At 43.3% G+C, this 18,674-nt stretch overlaps 1 protein-coding gene and 1 long non-coding RNA gene across 8 annotated transcripts in view; one reads left to right on the plus strand and one right to left on the minus strand.

The window, feature by feature from the left end:
* LOC106021406 overlaps nt 1–18,674 on the plus strand; it is a 101,504-nt gene that overhangs the window by 58,157 nt on the left and 24,673 nt on the right. For 2 of the 5 annotated variants that reach the window (XR_002383432.2, XR_005881824.1), the window contains one exon: nt 8,850–9,565. The exons of the other annotated variants lie outside the window; for them this stretch is intronic. This is a non-coding gene — a long non-coding RNA (uncharacterized LOC106021406). Of the gene's footprint in view, nt 1–8,849; nt 9,566–18,674 lie in introns of those variants that run through there. 5 annotated transcript variants of the gene reach the window in all.
* The window catches only part of Traf3ip2 (TRAF3 interacting protein 2), a 38,675-nt gene continuing 32,656 nt past the window's right edge, over nt 12,656–18,674 (minus strand). For all 3 annotated transcript variants that reach the window (XM_005073253.4, XM_021229068.2, XM_013115799.3), the window contains 2 exons: nt 15,758–15,832; nt 12,656–13,177 (listed from right to left, as the gene is read on the minus strand). In XM_005073253.4, the coding sequence (XP_005073310.2) occupies nt 13,031–13,177; nt 15,758–15,832 (222 nt within the window). In that variant the 3' untranslated portion in view covers nt 12,656–13,030. The remainder of the gene's footprint in view (nt 13,178–15,757; nt 15,833–18,674) is intronic.

Consider the following 18,674-nt stretch of genomic DNA (forward strand, 5'->3'; position numbering starts at 1 on the left):
CATATTTAAATTATGTGTTGTGTGTTCTTAATCTCTCTTTTACTCTGGAATAATTCCTGAATCTTCACTTGATTTTCAAATTCCAAACACTTTTAAAGAAGGTGAACCAATATGTGTATTGGAATGTTCTTCACACTGTTTAGTGTACTAGAGTTATGAGGAGTGTTGTGAAGGCAGTACTTGTTCTTTTTACTGTGTGCTGTGCTATATAGCATGTCTACTTTGACTTTAACAACCTATGATGGAGAATTTTTCTGGACAGACGCTTCCCTTGCCCCACCCAGGCTCTGATATCTTACACCAAGTTACCTCCCTTTGAGGATGCCCTCTTGAGCTTGTCTGGACTCCAACACACACTAGGTTATTTTTCTGCAAAATTTTCCCATATTTTATATAGGATTTAAAACCATGTTCCAGACTATACCTACATCTTCAGCCCACTTGGAGTCCCAATCCCCTGCACTATACCCTCCTCTCATCCTCTTTGGGTTAGACATTCTATGTCAGACTGACCCTTGCAGGGATGCCTTTTTAATCCTTCTTTGGTCCAACACCATAGAGAAGCCCTCCCATGTCAGCCCCTCCCTTCCCCATTCTTCTGGTACTGTGCTTCTTTAAGACTCACAACATTTATATAAGCCCTACTAGTTTTCCCTCCAATAAAAAAAGTTTTTACTGGATATGTCACTCTGTGTTAAAATTGAATTGACACTGTAGGATCACTTATGTGACAGTATTTAACTTTTAATATGTTAGAAGTCATTTTGTTGGCATATTTTAGCATAAAATAACCAAAACTACCTTACATATTGATTATCAAGAATCATATTGAATTATCTTACAATTTTAAAGTTAAAACTTTTCAATGATGAGATACAATTGAATTTAATCTTTTTAGGTTGTTTTGTTGAGACAGTGTCTTGTTGGTCTGACTCTGGCTAGCCTGAGACTCACTACATAGCCCAGGATATCCATCAATTTGCAGCATCCTCTTAATTCAGCTCTGGGTGCTGGGATTACCAGCATAAATAATGACATCATTCCCCTACCCCCTTTAACTTCTTTGTGTGGGGTTTAGTATCTTAATTTATTTAATAAATTGATTTTGATTTTCCAGCAAAAAATAATCATGTTCCTACTTTAATTGTCACAGAGTAGTGAGAGAAGAACAAAGCCAATTTAATACACAAACAGTGCATTCATGCAGAGGAAAGGCCACATGAATCATGGCTCCCAGCACAAATGAAATTTCACAGTAGTTCAAGTAGAAAAACATGCTGAGGAAATAAAGCCATTACGAGCTCATAGTAGCTTAGGCTAAACTCAGAAGAAGCCAAGCAAAGCTGTCACTTTATTGAGGGTATGAGCATATGCATTAGTCTGAATTGTTTAAGTGACATTAAAACCTGCAAATATTCTCCACAATGAACTTTCTTTTAGATTTACTTTATATTTATGAGTGTTTTGCCTTTGTGTGTCTGTGCACCACATACATTCCTTGTGCCTTCAGAGGTCAGAAGAAGGCATTGGATTCCCTGGAACTAGAGTTATGGATGGCAGTGAACCAAGATGTAGGTGCTAAAAGCCAAACCTAGGTCCTCTGCAAGAGCAATAGGTGCTCTTAACTGATGGGCCAGCCCTATCAAGAACTTTTTTTTTTAAAGCTTTTTCTTAAAGTATCAGTGTTGTACCCTTATTAAATCACTTGGGCTGAAGAGATGACTCAGCTGTTAAGCCCAAGCTCACAACCAAAAATATAACATCAGCTGGCCAATCACAACAAGGACCTGAGGGATGGATAGGTGCTTCAGTTCTTAAAAGTGCATATAGTTCTTTCAGAAGACACAAATTTGGTTCCCAGCATCCACATTAGGTGGTTCACAATCCAGTCCCCAGAGGAGACCCAATGTTTCTGGCCTCCATGGGCACCTATAATTATGTGCACATACCATTACACACACATACACATAATTACATGTAAAATAAAAGTTAAAAATTGCAAAAAATTCCAAGCAAACAAAAACAAGTAACTGGTGACTTCAACTGAGCAAGCTAATAGGAGAGAAAACTGTTAAGAATCATGCTTATGGAACCAGGCAGTAGTGGTACATGCCTTTAATCCCAGCACTCAGGAGGTAGAAGTAATGCAGATCTCTGAGTTTGAGGCCAGCCTGGTCTACAGAGCGAGTTCCAGGACAGCCAGGGCTACAAAGAGAAATCCTGTCTCAAAACAAACAAACAAACAAAAACAATAATTATTGAGTCACATACTTACTCAACTGGACCATTGAAACATAAAATGCATAATACCATCCTATTATGCTTTTATAAATTACATGTATAAGTTACAACTAACCTAACATTAGACATTTAGTTTTCATCTAAAACTGATGTCTCCATATTTGAATTTACCTGGTAATTTTGCTTTTACTAAACCTACAAACATGATTGTTTTCCAACTTTTTAAGTTGTGGTTTTTAAAAAGGTGTAAAGTTGGGGGAGCTGGAGAAACGGTTCGGCTGTTAAGTGCAGCAGGCTTTCTTGGACCACCAACTCCCAAATCATGACATGGAGACTTCTTGTTAGTTACGAATTTGACCTCATCGTATGTTTGTCCCACTGGATCTTAAAACTTAACTTAGCCTGTTCCTTTTCATCTTTTTGCTGCAGGGCTGCTTACCTTTCACTCTGTGTCCTACTTACTCAACATCTGCCGGGCTGGCCAGCCCTGGGCATCTCCCTCTCTTTCTTCCTTGTTCTCTCTCCTTCCACTTCTCTCTGCCCACCAGCCCCGCCTATCCCTCTTCTGCCTTGCTGTTGGCTGATCAGCTTTTCACTAGACCAATCAGGTGCCTTAGACAGGCAAAGCAACACAGCTTTACATAACTAAACAAATGCAGCATAAGCAAATGTAATACACCTTTACTTAGTTAAAATAATAATCTGTAACATAAACAAATGTAACACATCTTTGCATAGGTAAAGTAATGTTTCACAACAGTTAAGATCACTGACTGCTCCTCCAGAAGACCCAGGTTCAATTCCCAGCACTGGCATGGTAGCTCACAGCTGTCTGTAATACCAGTTTCAAGGAATCTGATGCCTTCTTTTGTCTTTCCTGGTACCAGACATGCACACTGTACACAAACATACATACAAGCAAAACAATCATGCACATAACATAAAATATAAAATTGGGCCGGGCAGTGGTGGCACACGCCTTTAATCCCAGCACTTGGGAGGCAGAGGCAGGCGGATCTCTGTGAGTTCGAGGCTGGGTTGCTCCGACAGCCTCCAAAACAATACAGAGAAACCCTGTCTCGTAAAACAAAACAGTGTGTGTGTGTGTGTGTGTGTGTGTGTGTGTGTGTGTGTAATTGGGCTTAGGAGATGGCTCAGCAGGTAAAACACTTGCCACACAACTGTGAGGACACAAATTGCAATCTCAGCACTCACCTGAAAGCCAGAAGGCATGACAGCCTAACTAACTCCAGAACTCAGGAGGTGAAGACAGGAAAAACCCAGGGTAAATGAATGAACATCAGGTTCAGCAAGGAGACTCTGCTTTAGTAAATAAAGTGGTGGAGAGTGACCTAAGATGATCTGACACATCCACCCCTGGCCTCCATAAGCACACATGTACACACACACACACATGCACGCATGTACAATATAAAACATACATCTTGACCAGTTCAATATTATTAAGAATATCTGCAATATTGGGTAACAGATAGCCAGCATTTTTCCCTTTGTGTTCCATTTTTTATCAACTATAACTATAGAGCATTTATATTTAACTATGTATTTGTGTATATTTAAGAAATATTTAGATGAAAGCTGTTTAAGTCACTATTGGGGGTTGGGTTTCCAGGTCAACCTTTTTCTTACGAAAGTAAGGGGTCTGAAATACACTAACCAGTGTGGTAACTTTCCTTCAGTTTAAGGAGCGCTCTGCCAGCCCTCCAGGCTTTTCCTGTGTTTGGCCTAGCCTTAGACTGGGTTGGAGATGACAATAAGACTTCATTTCTTAGGAAAGCAGAGTTTGAGAACATAGCAGGGTTCCCAACCTGAATCCAGGTTTTTCGTTTTTAATAATAGGTATAATGTGAACACAATGCAGCTTTTGAAATGATTTCTAGCGTACTCACACATCTATTATCCTATCTTTGAGGCCCCACAGTCAGCTTCTCCTTTAAAGTCAAGCTTCGTTACCAAGTGTTGCTGTTATCCCTTTAATCATTCTAGCTAGTGCTGCCAGGGCCTTGCTTCGTAGCAAGATTTAGCTCTGGGAAAGAATGCTGTCTCCAGGTGCTGCGGCTGTTCTCTGAATCCTGTCTGGCTTCTCCCTGACCTGGTTAAGAAAACAAACTAGGCTGAACAGCACCCCCAGGAAGACCCCTTAAAAACTCACATTATTGACACTTCATAAGGGCTCATTTTCAGATTGTAAGACATTTGTTGTGAGAATTTGCTGTTAGATTTTTTTGGGGGGGGATTCAAACTTGGTCTGCTGAAGCAGCTCGGCAGATGAAAGCAGTTCCCACAAACCTCATGACCTGAATGTGATCCCAGAACCCGTCGTGGAAGGAGACAACCAATTCCACAGCATTGTCCTCTGACTTCCACATGTGTATGCCTACACCACACACACACACACAAACATACACACACACACACACACACACACACTAAAATTGAAAAAAATCCAAAGTCCCCATAAATAGTCCTTGCCCCTGAGATACAAAGCTAGAAGAAAGAGCAAGAAAGGAAGGAAGGCTTTTTCTGAGTATTTACAATATGTAGGTACAGCTATGGATGCTCTCTTTCCTTCATCTTATCTTATTCTGACAACCTCCCTGGGAATTAGTTCTGTTTCTTCCTGTGTGTAAGTGACATGCTAAGGTCATATTACATGTCAGAGAATTAAGATTCAAATGTAGGTGTGCCTGATTAATGCTGTGCCACACGTGAGAAGCATGTGAAAGAAAGCATGTCAAAGGTTTGGCTCAGCAGTGTTGGAGGCCCCACACTGTGTCTAGGGAACTGGAGAACACCAGTGCTTAGCGGTGTGGGAGGCCCCACACTGTGTCTAGGGAACTGGAGAACACCAGTGCTCAGCAGTGTGGGAGGCCCCACACTGTGTCTAGGGAACTGGAGAACACCAGTGCTTAGCAGTGTGGGAGGCCCCACACTGTGTCTAGGGAACTGGAGAACACCAGTGCTCAGCAGTGTGGGAGGCCCCACACTGTGTCTAGGGAACTGGAGAAAACCAGTGCTCAGCAGTGTGGGAGGCCCCACACTGTATCTAGGGAACTGGAGAAAACCAGTGCTCAGCAGTGTGGGAGGCCCCACACTGTGTCTAGGGAACTGGAGAACACCAGTGCTCAGCAGTGTGGGAGGCCCCACACTGTGTCTAGGGAACTGGAGAATACTAGTGTTCACTCAGGACTTCTGCACCCATTCTGGCAAGTCACCATTTTCTGCGTTTTGCTTATTTGTATGTTTAGTTGAGAGACTCAACCAAAACATTTCCCAGACCCTACTAAGCAGAGTGCAGAAAATCACTTGTTTTGTCCCAGCTGTACCACCGTAGGCAAGGTTCAGCTGAGCCTGCTGTGAAGCCTTCCTACCTGAACAGGCGGTGCCGGCTTGCCTTTTTCCAGTCATGGAGCGGGGCTGCTCTTTAGAGAGGTGTGATGACTAGCCGGTGGTCGGTGTTGTCATTTATTGGTTGAATATATACATTCTGCAGTGCTGTGGCATGCTCTCCCATTTCTGAAATTCTGTCTTTCAGTCTCTTATCTCATTTCCATGGTGATTTATAAGGAGCCTTGAATACAATAATCTAAAAAGTATGTGGGGGAAGGAATGTATCTTCTTTTATTAGGGAAAAAATATACATTCACCTGCTTCTTTGAAGGTTTGACCCAGAAACTGATCATCAGTCAGAGGTCAGGTGAAGGTCAGAGGCAAGAGACCAAATGTCTTATCTTAGCCTAATGAGCTTTCCCACCCCGGCATCCTATCTCCCTCCCCAGCTGCGTCTTAAGTAACTGCAAAAGGAGAGTGTGAACACACTTCTCTTTATGTGTGTACTGCCTTGCACATAGTAGGCAAAGAAGACAAAGTTGGAGATTGGTGTTGGTTTGTTAGTTGCTGTGGTAGCTGTTGAACTCCCTTTTGCATATTTAATAGTTTGATTTTTTGGGGGGGTCTGTTTTGGTGGTTTGAATAAGAATGGACTCCAAGGCTCATTCAAATGCTTGGTCACCAGAAAGTGGCACTATTTAAAGGGATTAGGAGATGTGGCCTTGTTTGAGGAAGTTTGTCACTGGAAGGGGGCTTTGAGTTTTCAAAACTCAGTGTAGAACTCTCATCTACTTCCCCCATACCATGTCTTCCTGCCATGATGACAATGGACTAAACCTCTGAAATTATAAGCAAGCCCCAATTAAATGCTTTCTTATACGAGTTGCCATGGTCATGGTGTCTCTTCACAGCAATAAAACAGTGATCAAGGTATCTGTTCAAAATATTTTCATAGCCGGGCGGTGGTGGCGCACGCCTTTAATCCCAGCACTCGGGAGGCAGAGGCAGGCAGATCTCTGTGAGTTCGAGGCCGGGCTGGACCGACAGCCTCCAAAACAATACAGAGAAACCCTGTCTCGTAAAAAATTAAAAACAAAACAAAATATTTTCATAACAAAACCATGTTGTCAGGACAACAGCTGCCACTTCTCAGGATGCCAGTTTCTAACCCTTCTTCCCTGGTGTCTTCCTAAGTGGCACCTGTGACCTCTTAAGGGTGGAAAAACAGGCTCCTGTGCTTGTCAGGACTGTGAACAAAGAAGCGGAGTGAGCACAGTGTGTCGGGGTCAGGGCCTGTGACTGTTAGGGTAAGAGCAGTAAGGCTTAAAGCCTGACACCTTAGCTTGAATTAGTTCATAAGTCAGTCTGCTTCTCTTACTGGGGTCAAAAGTCAGGTCAGGCCCAGCTGGCTGGTTGAACAAGCTCTCCTCAAACCAACAGTCTGCCGTAACCATGTTTATAAACTGTTCTAGGAGCCATTGAGAACAAGCACCTTGTTTAAAAGGGTTTTTTTTTTTTTTTGAAACTATAGTGGAAGAGATTTCTTTCTTGTTACAAAGGAGAATACTAAGGCTGTTTATTTTACTTTATTATGACTTGGACCTTATAAAGATTAAACATAAGTATCCTTAGTCTTTAGCTTGGGGGAATTTTATAAAACCCGTTTGTGTATATTTTTGACTCAAGAATCTACCGCCCTGGAACCTACTAGAGAGTAAACAAACTATGGGTAACAACAGATTGGAGAGTAAAATCAGTTAGTCCCTGAGCTCAAGGAACCTTGACAAACAAAATCCAAGCTGATCCATCAGTCAGGTCTTGGCTTCACCCAAATAACACTTCTCTGCTCACAGAGAAGCCTTTGGTCAGTGCCAATGTGAGGTCCAGACCATACTGTTGTACCCAGGTGAGCTCAGAACCAGTGGCTTTCTGCCCAGGGTATAGCCTGGGAGGGGGCAAAGGCCAGGCAGGTAGCTGAGGCCCAGCTGCTGCTCCATGGTGAGGCTGGCAGCCAAGCCTAGCGCCAGCCTTTTCCAAAGCGACCCTTTGATAACCCTGATTACATTTCCCTCACTAGAGCCTGGGGCTGATTGAGCAATGGCCAACTACTCTGGGTAACAAAGAGGAGGGGAAAGTAATCCAAACACAGGTTTTATTATAAAATCCAGGGAGTGAGAGAAGTATGTTTATTCTGTAAGATAGCACACCTGCTCAGGCCCCAGAGGCTCATTTCCATCAGTTGCCATGGCAAACTCGTTATACTTCAGGGCCATGTGGCTTTGTTTCCTTTTGAAATCTGGTCCTTGTCCTACCTTCTCTAACAACTCCAACACAATGGCATGGGAGCCTGCGACAGCATAATTGATTTTTCCTTCTCTCTATCAGCAGTTCACATTTGTTCGGCACAGGCCTGAGTCTGCCTTCTCCTTTGAACTCCTTGCTAACCATGAAGGCATGCTTCGGAAAGCTATCCTCATTAACATTCCAGGTCTCTCTTCGCTGTCAGCAATAACAAAGCCTGCATCAATGGCCTCCTTCCTCCCTGCTTTACTGAGTGGCTCTGTTCCATGTTTTGCTGCTGATCCAGGTGCCCATGCAAACAACTCTGGGCTAAGAAGCATGCAGGAGAGAGTAAAAATAGAACAGCAGCTTGGGTGCATACCAGAGCAGCTACTTCATCTCCACACGCTTTGCACACTAAGCCTAATGGGATCCATCAGGCAGGAGTCCTCTCACATTCACCTTCTCCCTCCCGCCCTCCCTCCCCCCTGGCTCCCCAGCTGCCTTCTTCCATCAGCACCTTCCTGGTGAAGGGAGCAAAGGGAGGTCAGGCATAGGACAAGAAAGATATGCCCTAGGAGATTTGGGGAGAAAGGCAAGCTGCCAGGACTTGGTCACCTTTGCCCAGCTACACAGCCCATGCTTCTCCTTGTTAGCAGTCTCACCGCTTCCTAGACCATCTGGATAAATGGGACCTAGGCCTACACCCAGAAGTTCCCTGTGAAGGTAAACACAAGTCAGCTATGCTGACCATTCCTTTTGCAGGTCCCACCTGCTAGACTTGAAGCAGATACCAGTCACACATGGTGTTCTACAAAAGTTTCCCACCTCTCACCATTCACTCTGAGTCTAAAAGCATTCTTCAAGAAAAAAAAAAAAGGAAGAGTTAGTATGAGGTTAGGAAAATACTATCCTGCTTGGATATAGGCCTCCCAGAATGCAGACTGTACTGATTGGATTCTTTGGTGCTGTTTTAGGCCTCATGGTGAACTGTACTGTTCCTGCTGTCAGCCCTACCCACTCCTAAACAGCCAGTGTTCCATGCTCCACCTCTGTAGCATCCGAAGGATTCAAGAAAGAGGAGTTTCACAGCATTTAAAGAATAAAAACATTAAAAAAAAACTATTGGTGTTTTGGAGTTTGCAACACATATGAGCACACACACACACACACACACACACACACACACACACACACATTTATACTCGGGCACCTTAAAAGAAATCAATCAATTAGATTTTTGTCTTTAAGCTTTAGGAAGGTATTGAGAATTTTTAAGTTGGCCTAAGGTTCACATAAAACTACTACAAAATAAATATGCCAGAGCACTTCAAGAAGAGCTATATTCCATATCACCACAGCAATGATTAATTCCCTGAAGAGACTCTCTCAGCACAAGTTGTGGCGTGATCATTTACTCTCCCAGCCACCAGAGGATGGAGGGCATCTTCCCTCAGGCCTCCTGTGTTGTGTTCAGGAGGCTATGTTTACTTCAGAGAGAAAGGGTCATAAGTCTCCTGGTAAAGCCCATAGGCTCAGAGTCTTGAAACTGTGTCACTGGGGCTGTAGCCCTGAAGTGAACTTGAACAAATCAGTTTCTGTGGGTCCTGCTTCCTTCCTACATAAAGCAAAGCCACAGAGTCCCTTTCAGACTGAAAATTCCATGACAGAAATAAATTACTTAAAAGTGTCACTATTTTGCTGCCTTTATTCTTTCTTACTTTTGTTTGTTGTTGGGTTTTCTCATATCAAGCTATCTGTGTTGTGATGAGAGGTGTGGCTACTTTGTGGTCTTTCCCGAAGTGTAATCTGCCTTCTGCTGCCAGGAGAGGGTCTCACAAATCCTCAGTACAATAAAGAGAGACAGTAAGACCCCGTGGTTTGAAGGACTCTTTCTGGGTCATTTCAATGATTGTAGAACTTTGCAATCCATTTGGCAAAGATAGTGGTGACAAAATGGATTTGGCAAAGTAGATATGGTAGTTGATGAAGTGGCTGGGTTAGGAAAAATGCTCTCAGCTAAACATCCTAAAATAAGATGGAAAGTTCAAAACAGCACTTTTATCTCCTGTTAAGATGACTCGGGAAAGCTCAAGTCTTTACAGGGGTGGTTTGTTAATAGAAAGAGGAAGAGAGTGTCTACAGCTATGATTCTTTTCAGCACTGAGCTGAGGAACAGCCAGGCCGACACTTTGACTGCAACTCTGTGGTGAGACATCTCTGAGCTCAGTATATGCAGGCAAGTATTTTGAAGCCAGTCACTGAAATTAAAATTTGTCACTAAATATCAGAAAATAATCTAAATGTATACCCAGTACATGCCCTATCATTTTATTTATGACTGAAATCAGGAGGCTACAAAGTTATTTTTAACCAAGTCAGTCCTATCCTGTTTCTACCTTCAAAATATCTACACATAGATACACAAGGACCAGGATAATGTTTAAATAAGCCAGGTGTTAATCTGAGTATCAGTGTTGTAAAATAATTGTAAAAAAATCCTTTGCTGGTGGTGGTCTTAAGTTGTCACCTCTTGGTGAATACAGTATGTGTATACACAGTTTGGGGTATTTGTTTGGTTGTTTGACTAGCTTACATTTTTGCATGTTTTGCTACCAATTGTAGCACTTTAAGGACTGTTTGTGGCACATAAGGGACCTTTAACCACCTGGGATGGGAAGAATAGAAGGGACTCAAAGTTGAATGATCTGGATGTCCCTGAAGGGGGTGGGGAGAGTTAATAACATTACATTACTAAATCTTCGCAAGCTGGAAGCATTTCAAAGAAATAATTGCTGGGCTATTTCTGCAGATGCTGAATCCTCAATAATGGTCTTACCTCAAACCAAAACAGTAATGAAAAGAGAAAAAAGACTTGAAGTTGGTGTTTGGAATGTTTTCTAGGAATTCAGAGTTAGCCAAACAAAATTCTACTAGATCTAAAAAGCCATTGAAATTATTATTATTGCCATAAAATCATACAAAGGAACACTTAAATTATGCTAGTTTTTTCTTTTTTAAAGCTTTTACTCAGTGCACATATAGGACATAAAGTAAATCAAATTGTAGTCTTCGTAATTCATTAGTAATTTTTCTTTTTGTAGTTAAAGAGTATTTGTCTTTCTCTATAGTGACATTTGAGGTATGCCTATCTCACAGTAAAGGTGAAACTTGTTTACCAGGTTAGGTAGAGAAAGGAAGCAACAGCTCTCATCCTCGAAGCATCTTTTTATTGACCTGTTCTTTTCTTGTGCAACAGTTTATTTAGACCATGCACACACATTTTATAAGTGGCTATGTGTCATTTCTTTGGAGACCAAATAAGACCAAATTATTGACTTGAGGGTATTATTGAAGACATTTTTAAAAGAAGAAAATGTCTCTTGAGACGACATACCCAAGAGCTGGGGATGTGGAATACCCAGGGCCCTAGATTCAGTCTTCAGCACTGAGGTCTGGGAGGGGCAAGTTTGTCAGCTACCCTGATGCATGCCTGTAATCCCAACACTCAGGAAGTAGACACAGTGGGGTTACAAATTACAAGCTAATCTGGCCTAAGCAGTTAGAGGGCAGCCTCAACTACACAGTAAGACTCTTTCCTAAATAATCAGCAAAAAACCAGCAAGGTGTGTTTTTAGTTATTATGAAGCAATTCGTTTTCTGTGTTTTAAAAACTGGCTACATTTGAATTTAAAAAGAAAAGCTAGCCCGATGTGGTGGTTTGAATGGGAACGGCTCCAAATTCATATATTCAAATGTCTGGTTCTCAGTTAGTGAACTGTTTAGGAAGGATTGGGAGGTGTGTCATGGCTTGTGGGCTCTGAGGTTTCAAAAGCCAATGCCAGACCCAGTCTCCCTCCCTCTTGGCCTTCATCTTGCTGATAAGAATGACGTAAACTCCTAGCTACTGCACCAGCACCATGCCTCTCTATCTGCTGCCATGATAATCATGGACCCACCCTCTGAAACTGTAAGCAACGTTTAACTAAGCGTTAAACATAGTCTTGGTCAAGACATCTCCTCACAGCAATAGAATAGTAAATAAGATACCAGGCATGCTGGTGCACACCTGTAACCCTAGCACTCAGAGGGCCAGGGCAGGAGGACTGATAGAAGTTTAAGACTGTCCTACTCCATATATTGAGTTCTGAGCCAGCCAGAACTACATACTAAGACCTTTTCTCCAAAAGACAAAACATAAATAAAGATAAAATTAAATTTATCCCCTGGGAGATGTGATTGTAAATAATCTCTCTCTCTCTCTCTCTCTCTCTCTCTCTCTCTCTCTCTCTCCCTCCCTCCCTCCCTCCCTCCCTCCCTCCCTCCCTCCCTCCCTCCCTGTCTCATTTGGTTTTTAGAGCGAAGGTTTCTCTGTATAACCTTGACTGTCCTGGAACTCACAGAGATCTGCTTGCCTTTGCCTCCCAAGTGCAGGGATTAAAGGAGTTTGCCACAACCACTTGGCCCTTTTTCTCTTCTTGTAGTGCTAGGAGTTGAATCCAGGACCTTCTACATGTTAAGCATGTGTTCTACCACTGAGCTACACTCCCTGCCCAATAAAACTGTTTACAATCAGGGATGTTTTGTTAAAAACCTCAACTGTAAGAGTAAACCTTTCATAGTTACATGAAAAGGGTGGTTAACTTTCTGGTTTTAACCCTTTAATACAGAGAACTCTGTCACATTTGTCTAATAACATAAGCAGCTTTGTTGATGTCCCACACCTGCCCATTTCAATATAAGTTAATATGCCTGTCTCCACTCAGATAAATGAAACACATTCTTACAAAGGGTAATCATTTTATTATTTGGACGTTCCTCAGTTTGGTCTAAGGACACAGCATCTGGCCAACTCATAAAAATAGCTGAAGTCATAAGAGAGTTTTTGTGGTCATCACCTGTAGTATCCACTCACTAAAAGTACTGGAAGCTCAAGTTGGACAACTCAAACTCAGGAGGACATGGGCACCTTGTTGTGTTTTTTTAAAGGCGGGAAATAGAGAGCAGCCAAAGTGTTTGGAGGCGGAGGATTCTTCAGAAGAGGTGTTCTGAGTCCCAGATCCCCCTAGAAGACACTGAGACAGCCCTGAGTGCCACAAACCAGCCTCAGCTGGAAGAATGCTGTGACAGGACCGCACTGAGCTGGAGATGGTTGGGGTCACAAGGGTACCACCTGAAGGGTGGGCAGAGGACCGAGGGGAGGAGCCACATACTCCTCCTCTCGGAGCAGCCTCAGCAGGATGTTTTTCTTGTTCTTGGGCCAGCTGTAAACATGAGTGTTCTGAAGCCAGGTGGGCACGTGCTCCTGTGAGAGAGAGGACAGGAGCAAAGGTCACAGGAGAGAAGCCAGGATTCCAGGTCCAGGGCTCAGTTCTAACAGTTCTGCCTTGCCCTTCATAGACGTTCCCACCGGGCTGTCTTGGGAGCTGCTGTTTTGCTTTTGGAGGGTTTGACACGAGAAGTACTTTTGGCTTCGGGTGCAAGCTGTGTCTCATTATGGAAACCACATGTGCACAGCTTTTTCTGTCAGTCACCCAGGCTACCTGCCCTTTGCATGACAGTGTGCTTTTCACCGCCGTCACATGAAAGGGGTAGGACAGAGGTCACACCGAATGATGTGAATTCCCCTGTGGCTGGGGGAGGATGCCAGGGTTGTGGGCTTAATATAATTCATGATTCTCCCACTCCAGCCTCAGGTCTGGCCTGGAGTGGGAGGAGCAGAACAGACCTCAGAACTGTGAGGCTGGGGTTCACTGGCCAGTGTCAGTCACCCTCAGGACCACCCTCAGGACTGCCCTTGTGGAGCACATATGCTGGTGGGGAGAGGAATGATAAGCTCAGCAGCAACACCTTAAGGCCGTGGGGAATGCTGGTATAGAAGTGAAAAGTTTGCAGCATTTAAGAGGGTGCTTAGGAGAAGTCACAGTGGTGGAAATTGCTCACATGTTCAAAAGCAAGATCACAGTGGCTGAACAGAACGAGTGAGTAGGTGAAGAGGGCCAGAATTGAAGGGGCTGTATCAGAGGAGGCCTGGAGGCCACTGTAAGGCCTTTGGTTTTCATTTTGAGATGAGCTGCTTTGGGGATTGTAGCACAAGTTCAGAACCTGCTCACAGGTTGAGTGCAGAAGGTGTCCAATGCAAAGGCACAGTAACTGACTTGAGTGAAAATCCCACACGGCGGTAAAAAGCAGCATAAACTGTTTTTTAGGTGATAGTATGCCAAGTAGTACCATGTCCCAACCTCTGGCAATAAAGAGACTGTTGAGTGGAATTTAAAACCAATAAGCAATAGCAACCCCAACTAGGAATGTGTGTGTGTGTGTGTCTGTGTGTCTGTGTGTGCCAGTGATTCTAAGCAATTACTACCAGTGTCCCCAACATATACCATTGATTCAAAGTACTTTAATTAAATGCTCTCAGGAAAGGAACAATGAATTACACAGGCATGAGGGGAAGCAGAACCTCACATACTAGAGAAGTTGTAAGGATACAAGGATAGGCAAGAGTTCACTAGGCCAACGGGTTGGGGAAGAGCATTATAAGGAGAAGGAACAGAGGGTCAAAGACACCTAGATAGAAAGAACATAAGTAAGGTTTGTTGACAGCCAATTTTAAACAAAGCAGAGGCACCAGATGAGAAGAAAGGAAAATGAGTAATTGGATAAAGTTCTATTTCAAAGAGCCTCATGGGTCATGCTAAGGAAGGTAGTCGATGTCTTGAAATCAGTGGGAAACATCACAGACTTTTGAAACTAGAGGGATATAGACTGGAGTTCTGGCAAAGTGAAAGGTGGCTAGTATAGAATACCAGAGAAAATGGGGAGCCCCATAAAGAGATTGGCCAGTCAGTGACTGCATTTAGTCCCTGGACCAGTTAGGACCAGGGAGGATGATGGACCCTTTCATTTGCATTGAGCCCTGCCCAACCCTCTGTGTCTTATTCACATAGACTGGGCTCTCCCTACTTCAAGGCAGAGGTTTCAGTGCAGTTCTAACATCCAGGAATCCTCCAGAATGAGACTGTGTCTAAGCTCAGAGTGCTCTGGTTCTGAGTCTAGAACTGCTTACTTAGCTGCTGTCTTCCATTTGCTAGGCCTGGAAGATGTTCTCTAGTGACTTGACTTATATTCTCTAAAGCGTCAATGTACCCTTTGGAATATGATCAAAACCTTCATATGAATCCCAGTAAGGTCCACGCAGAGAGCTGTGTGGCTTCAGTGCTGTACCCTGCAGGTTGTGAGGACTCAACTGTGTGCAACAGATACTTATGTGGAGCAGAAAGCAGAGTCTTCACACTTTGGCCTAAGATGTGAGAGGTAAGAAGCAGCAGGTGATAAATGACCTCTTATTCTTGGTCATTTGAATACTTGATCCCCAGTTGCTGATGCTGTTTGGAGGTGTGGCCTGACTAGAAGTGTGTCACTTGAAGCTGGCTTTTGAAACCTCAAAAGCCACACTCCGTCTACTTCCTGTTTGTCACTGGGGATGTGAGCCTTCAGCTCTCAGCTTCCGGCTCTAGATGGCATGTTCGCCTGCTGTCACACTAACCTGCCATGATGGTGATGGAGCTCATCCCTCTGGAACCACAAGCCTTCTCTAAGTTGCCTTGCCCATGGTGTTTTATCACATCAATAGCAAAGTAAGTAAGCATAAACCATGCTTTATGTACACAGACTGAACAATTAGGACAGCCATGATTCTACCAGGTAACACTATTCCCACTGTAGGCCCGGTGTACAACTTGTTCATCTTTCTGGTAACACTGTTATCTCTGAGGGCTGTCAAAGAGTTGACAAGACTTTGAACCTAAAATCCCAAACAGCCAGCAAACCAGACTTGAAAACAAAGAGAATTATTTGAGGATCTTGTTGTTTGTTTGTTTACCTTCTTGGCATTTGGGAAGAGCACAGGGATGAATCTGAAATTCATGCTTCCTTGATTTATGAACTCGATCTGCATCTAAAACAAAACAAATGTGAAGAGTAAGTAATTTAGGAACAAAGATGAGAAGTTGATGTACCAACATGGCAACTTTATTTGAGTGTCATATTACTTACAATTTTAAGCTCTCCCTATTACATACTATGCCACTTTTCTTGGTTGTCAACTTGACTACATGTGGAGTTAACTAAAACCAAACCTGGCTAGGTACACCTGAGGGATTTTTGCTTAATTAACTCATTTGAAGTGGAAGATCCACTTCTAACCTGGATCTTTGATGTGGGAAGACACGCTTTTAATCCAGATCTTTTGAAGGGGAGACCCTTCTCTAATCTAGGCCACGCCTTCTGCTGGAAGCCTATATAAATGGGAGAAGGAAGTGCCTCTCTTTGCCTGTTTGCTTTCCCTCTCCCTAGCACATCCATTCTTTCACTGGATTAGAGCCTACTTCCAGACTCCACTGTATACTAAAGAGCAGCTGAGACATCCGGCTTCCTGGACTGAGTAACTACTGGATTATTGAAACTTCCATTGGTAGACCAGAGCCTTTAAGTCATTCTAATAAATAACCACCTCTCATCTCTCTCCATATATTATATATGCATGTGTGTTTATACATATATATATGTATATATGTAAATGCACATACAAATTCTGTAAGTTCTCTCCCTCTAGAGAACCCTGAGTAATACAACCACTTATTGAAGGCCTGTTAAAAATCACATTCTAGGAATCAGAAAGCTGGCTTGCTGCCATATCTGACGACCTAAGTTCTGTCCCTAGAGCCCACATGGTGGAAGGAGAGAACTGACTCCTGCAAGTTCTCTTCTGACCTCTACTTTGTTTAGTGACAAATGCATGTGTATTTGTACTCATGTGCACACGCGCGCACACACACACACACACACACACACACACATATACATAAAATAAATAAATAAATGAAAATTGTGTTGTATTTTGGCCAGGACCCTGAATTTCTTTGATTTGTTAGGTTTTTTGTTTGTTTGTTTGGGTTTTTGTTTTTTTGAATCAGGCTCTCACATGTAGTCTAGACTAGCCTGGAACTCACTGTGTAGCTCAGGTTGGCTTTGAACTCACAGCGGCCCTTTTTTGTCAGCCTTCTGAGTGCTGACTTTGAGTTTTAAGAATTAGGAGTGTACAGGGGCTGGGTTATCTCAGTTCATGAGAACAGGCTGTATCTCTCTTCCAATTCTGTAGTCAGTACTTTTATATTATTAGCTTTCAATTGCAAAATATGAGAGTATTTATAAGTTTATAATACAGAAACCAGTAAAGTACTAAAACCTAGGATTTTTTTTGAGAGCCTGTTTAGCATAGTACCTCTGATACAATTTGGATAATCCTCCCAGAGCTAGTGAGCTTGTGAGCAGGCAGGAAGGAAAACTACCAACCCGAGGCTAGCCTGCAGAGTGAACAGTTGCTGTGGAAGGTCAGGATGGGGCTGTCTGTTCTGCATCAGGGACTGTGCAGGACAGTAATGGGAGGGATCACTGGGCATGAAGAAGATTCTTGTCAGGTAAAGGAAATGGGGAGCAGGCAAGGGCAGAGCGCATGAGCACCTGCAGATGAGGAGGTGGTTAGTATGACTGGAACCACCTAGCAGTCCACTTCTCGAGCACAGATGGGCGTGGCATAGAGGGCCAGGAGATGAGCCATGAAGAGCCCACTCTGTCAGGCCTAAGGTTCCCTCGCCAGATCAATCATGTTTCACACTCTGGTCATCCAAGAGGATTTAGCAAGAACTCTACCAAAATCAGAATTTTCAATATCAGGGGAGTTAAAGTCTTCTAAATCCCAAGATTGGCATGGAGCTTCCAGCCATCTGATGACAAGGAGAACAAGGAATTATGTATCCTGAATAATTTTATCTTCCAATTGATTTTTTATAAGTGCAAAGCTTTTGTTGTGCACGAGAATACAAACAAGAAGAAAGTGAATGTGGAAATGTAAACAAGCTTCTCACAGATATGCACAATACAGATCTACCACAGGGGGTTTCTTAGAGCCATGTCCCTTCAAAACACAGAAGACAACACCAAAAGCATATACTACATTGACCAGAGTACTATGCTCTTCAAATACTAACCATGCCATCACAAAGTAAGCACCTGCAGGGAAGGGTGTGGGATCTGTTATGTTAATGGTAGAGAGAGCTGGATTTAACTTCCAACTTCAAAGGCACTGTGCACTATTTGGTTGGTCCACTAGGCTCCCCAGTCCGTCAAAGACTAGCCCTCAGCTGTATGTGTTTTTTTTTCTCTTACTTTATTTGATCTGTGATGTGATTACTCTTTAGTGTCTGAAGGAGGTCAGGAAGTCAGCCCAAGGACAGGGAGACCCTCCTATATCTGATGGCACATCCGATCCCTCCTGAGATGGAAAAGAGCCTGAGACTTTAGGGAGACCACATGGTTATAGCTGACACAGTTGTCCAAGCTTGGGTTGGACTGTGTGTATTATTGGCTGCCCTTGCCATACACCAGCACAACTAAGCAGGTTTCCCCAGGAACTGGTAGGGACCTGGAGTCCTTCCCAAGTACCAGCTGCTAGCTCCTGGGACTGGCAGGTTCTTAGAGATGTAGACAGAATGTCAGTGTTGGAATGTGCAGACATGATACAAACAGAAAAGGGACAGCAGCATCCAGAACCAGTCATGACTTTTTTAGATGAATTTGTTTCTAGGAGTGCTATTTTGCAGAATCCTGACCACAGGCTGACACTAGGTAAGACCAGACAGGAGGCAGACTTAGCGCCAGACTCTTGGCCTGACTCTTGAATCTTACCACCTTGTCATAGCGTCCGCTTTGGGTTGTGAACTCAACAAGCCGTCCACATT

The sequence above is a fragment of the Mesocricetus auratus genome, unplaced genomic scaffold (genome assembly GCF_017639785.1).
Source record: "Mesocricetus auratus isolate SY011 unplaced genomic scaffold, BCM_Maur_2.0 Super-Scaffold_100018, whole genome shotgun sequence".
NCBI classification, from domain to species: domain Eukaryota; kingdom Metazoa; phylum Chordata; class Mammalia; order Rodentia; family Cricetidae; genus Mesocricetus; species Mesocricetus auratus.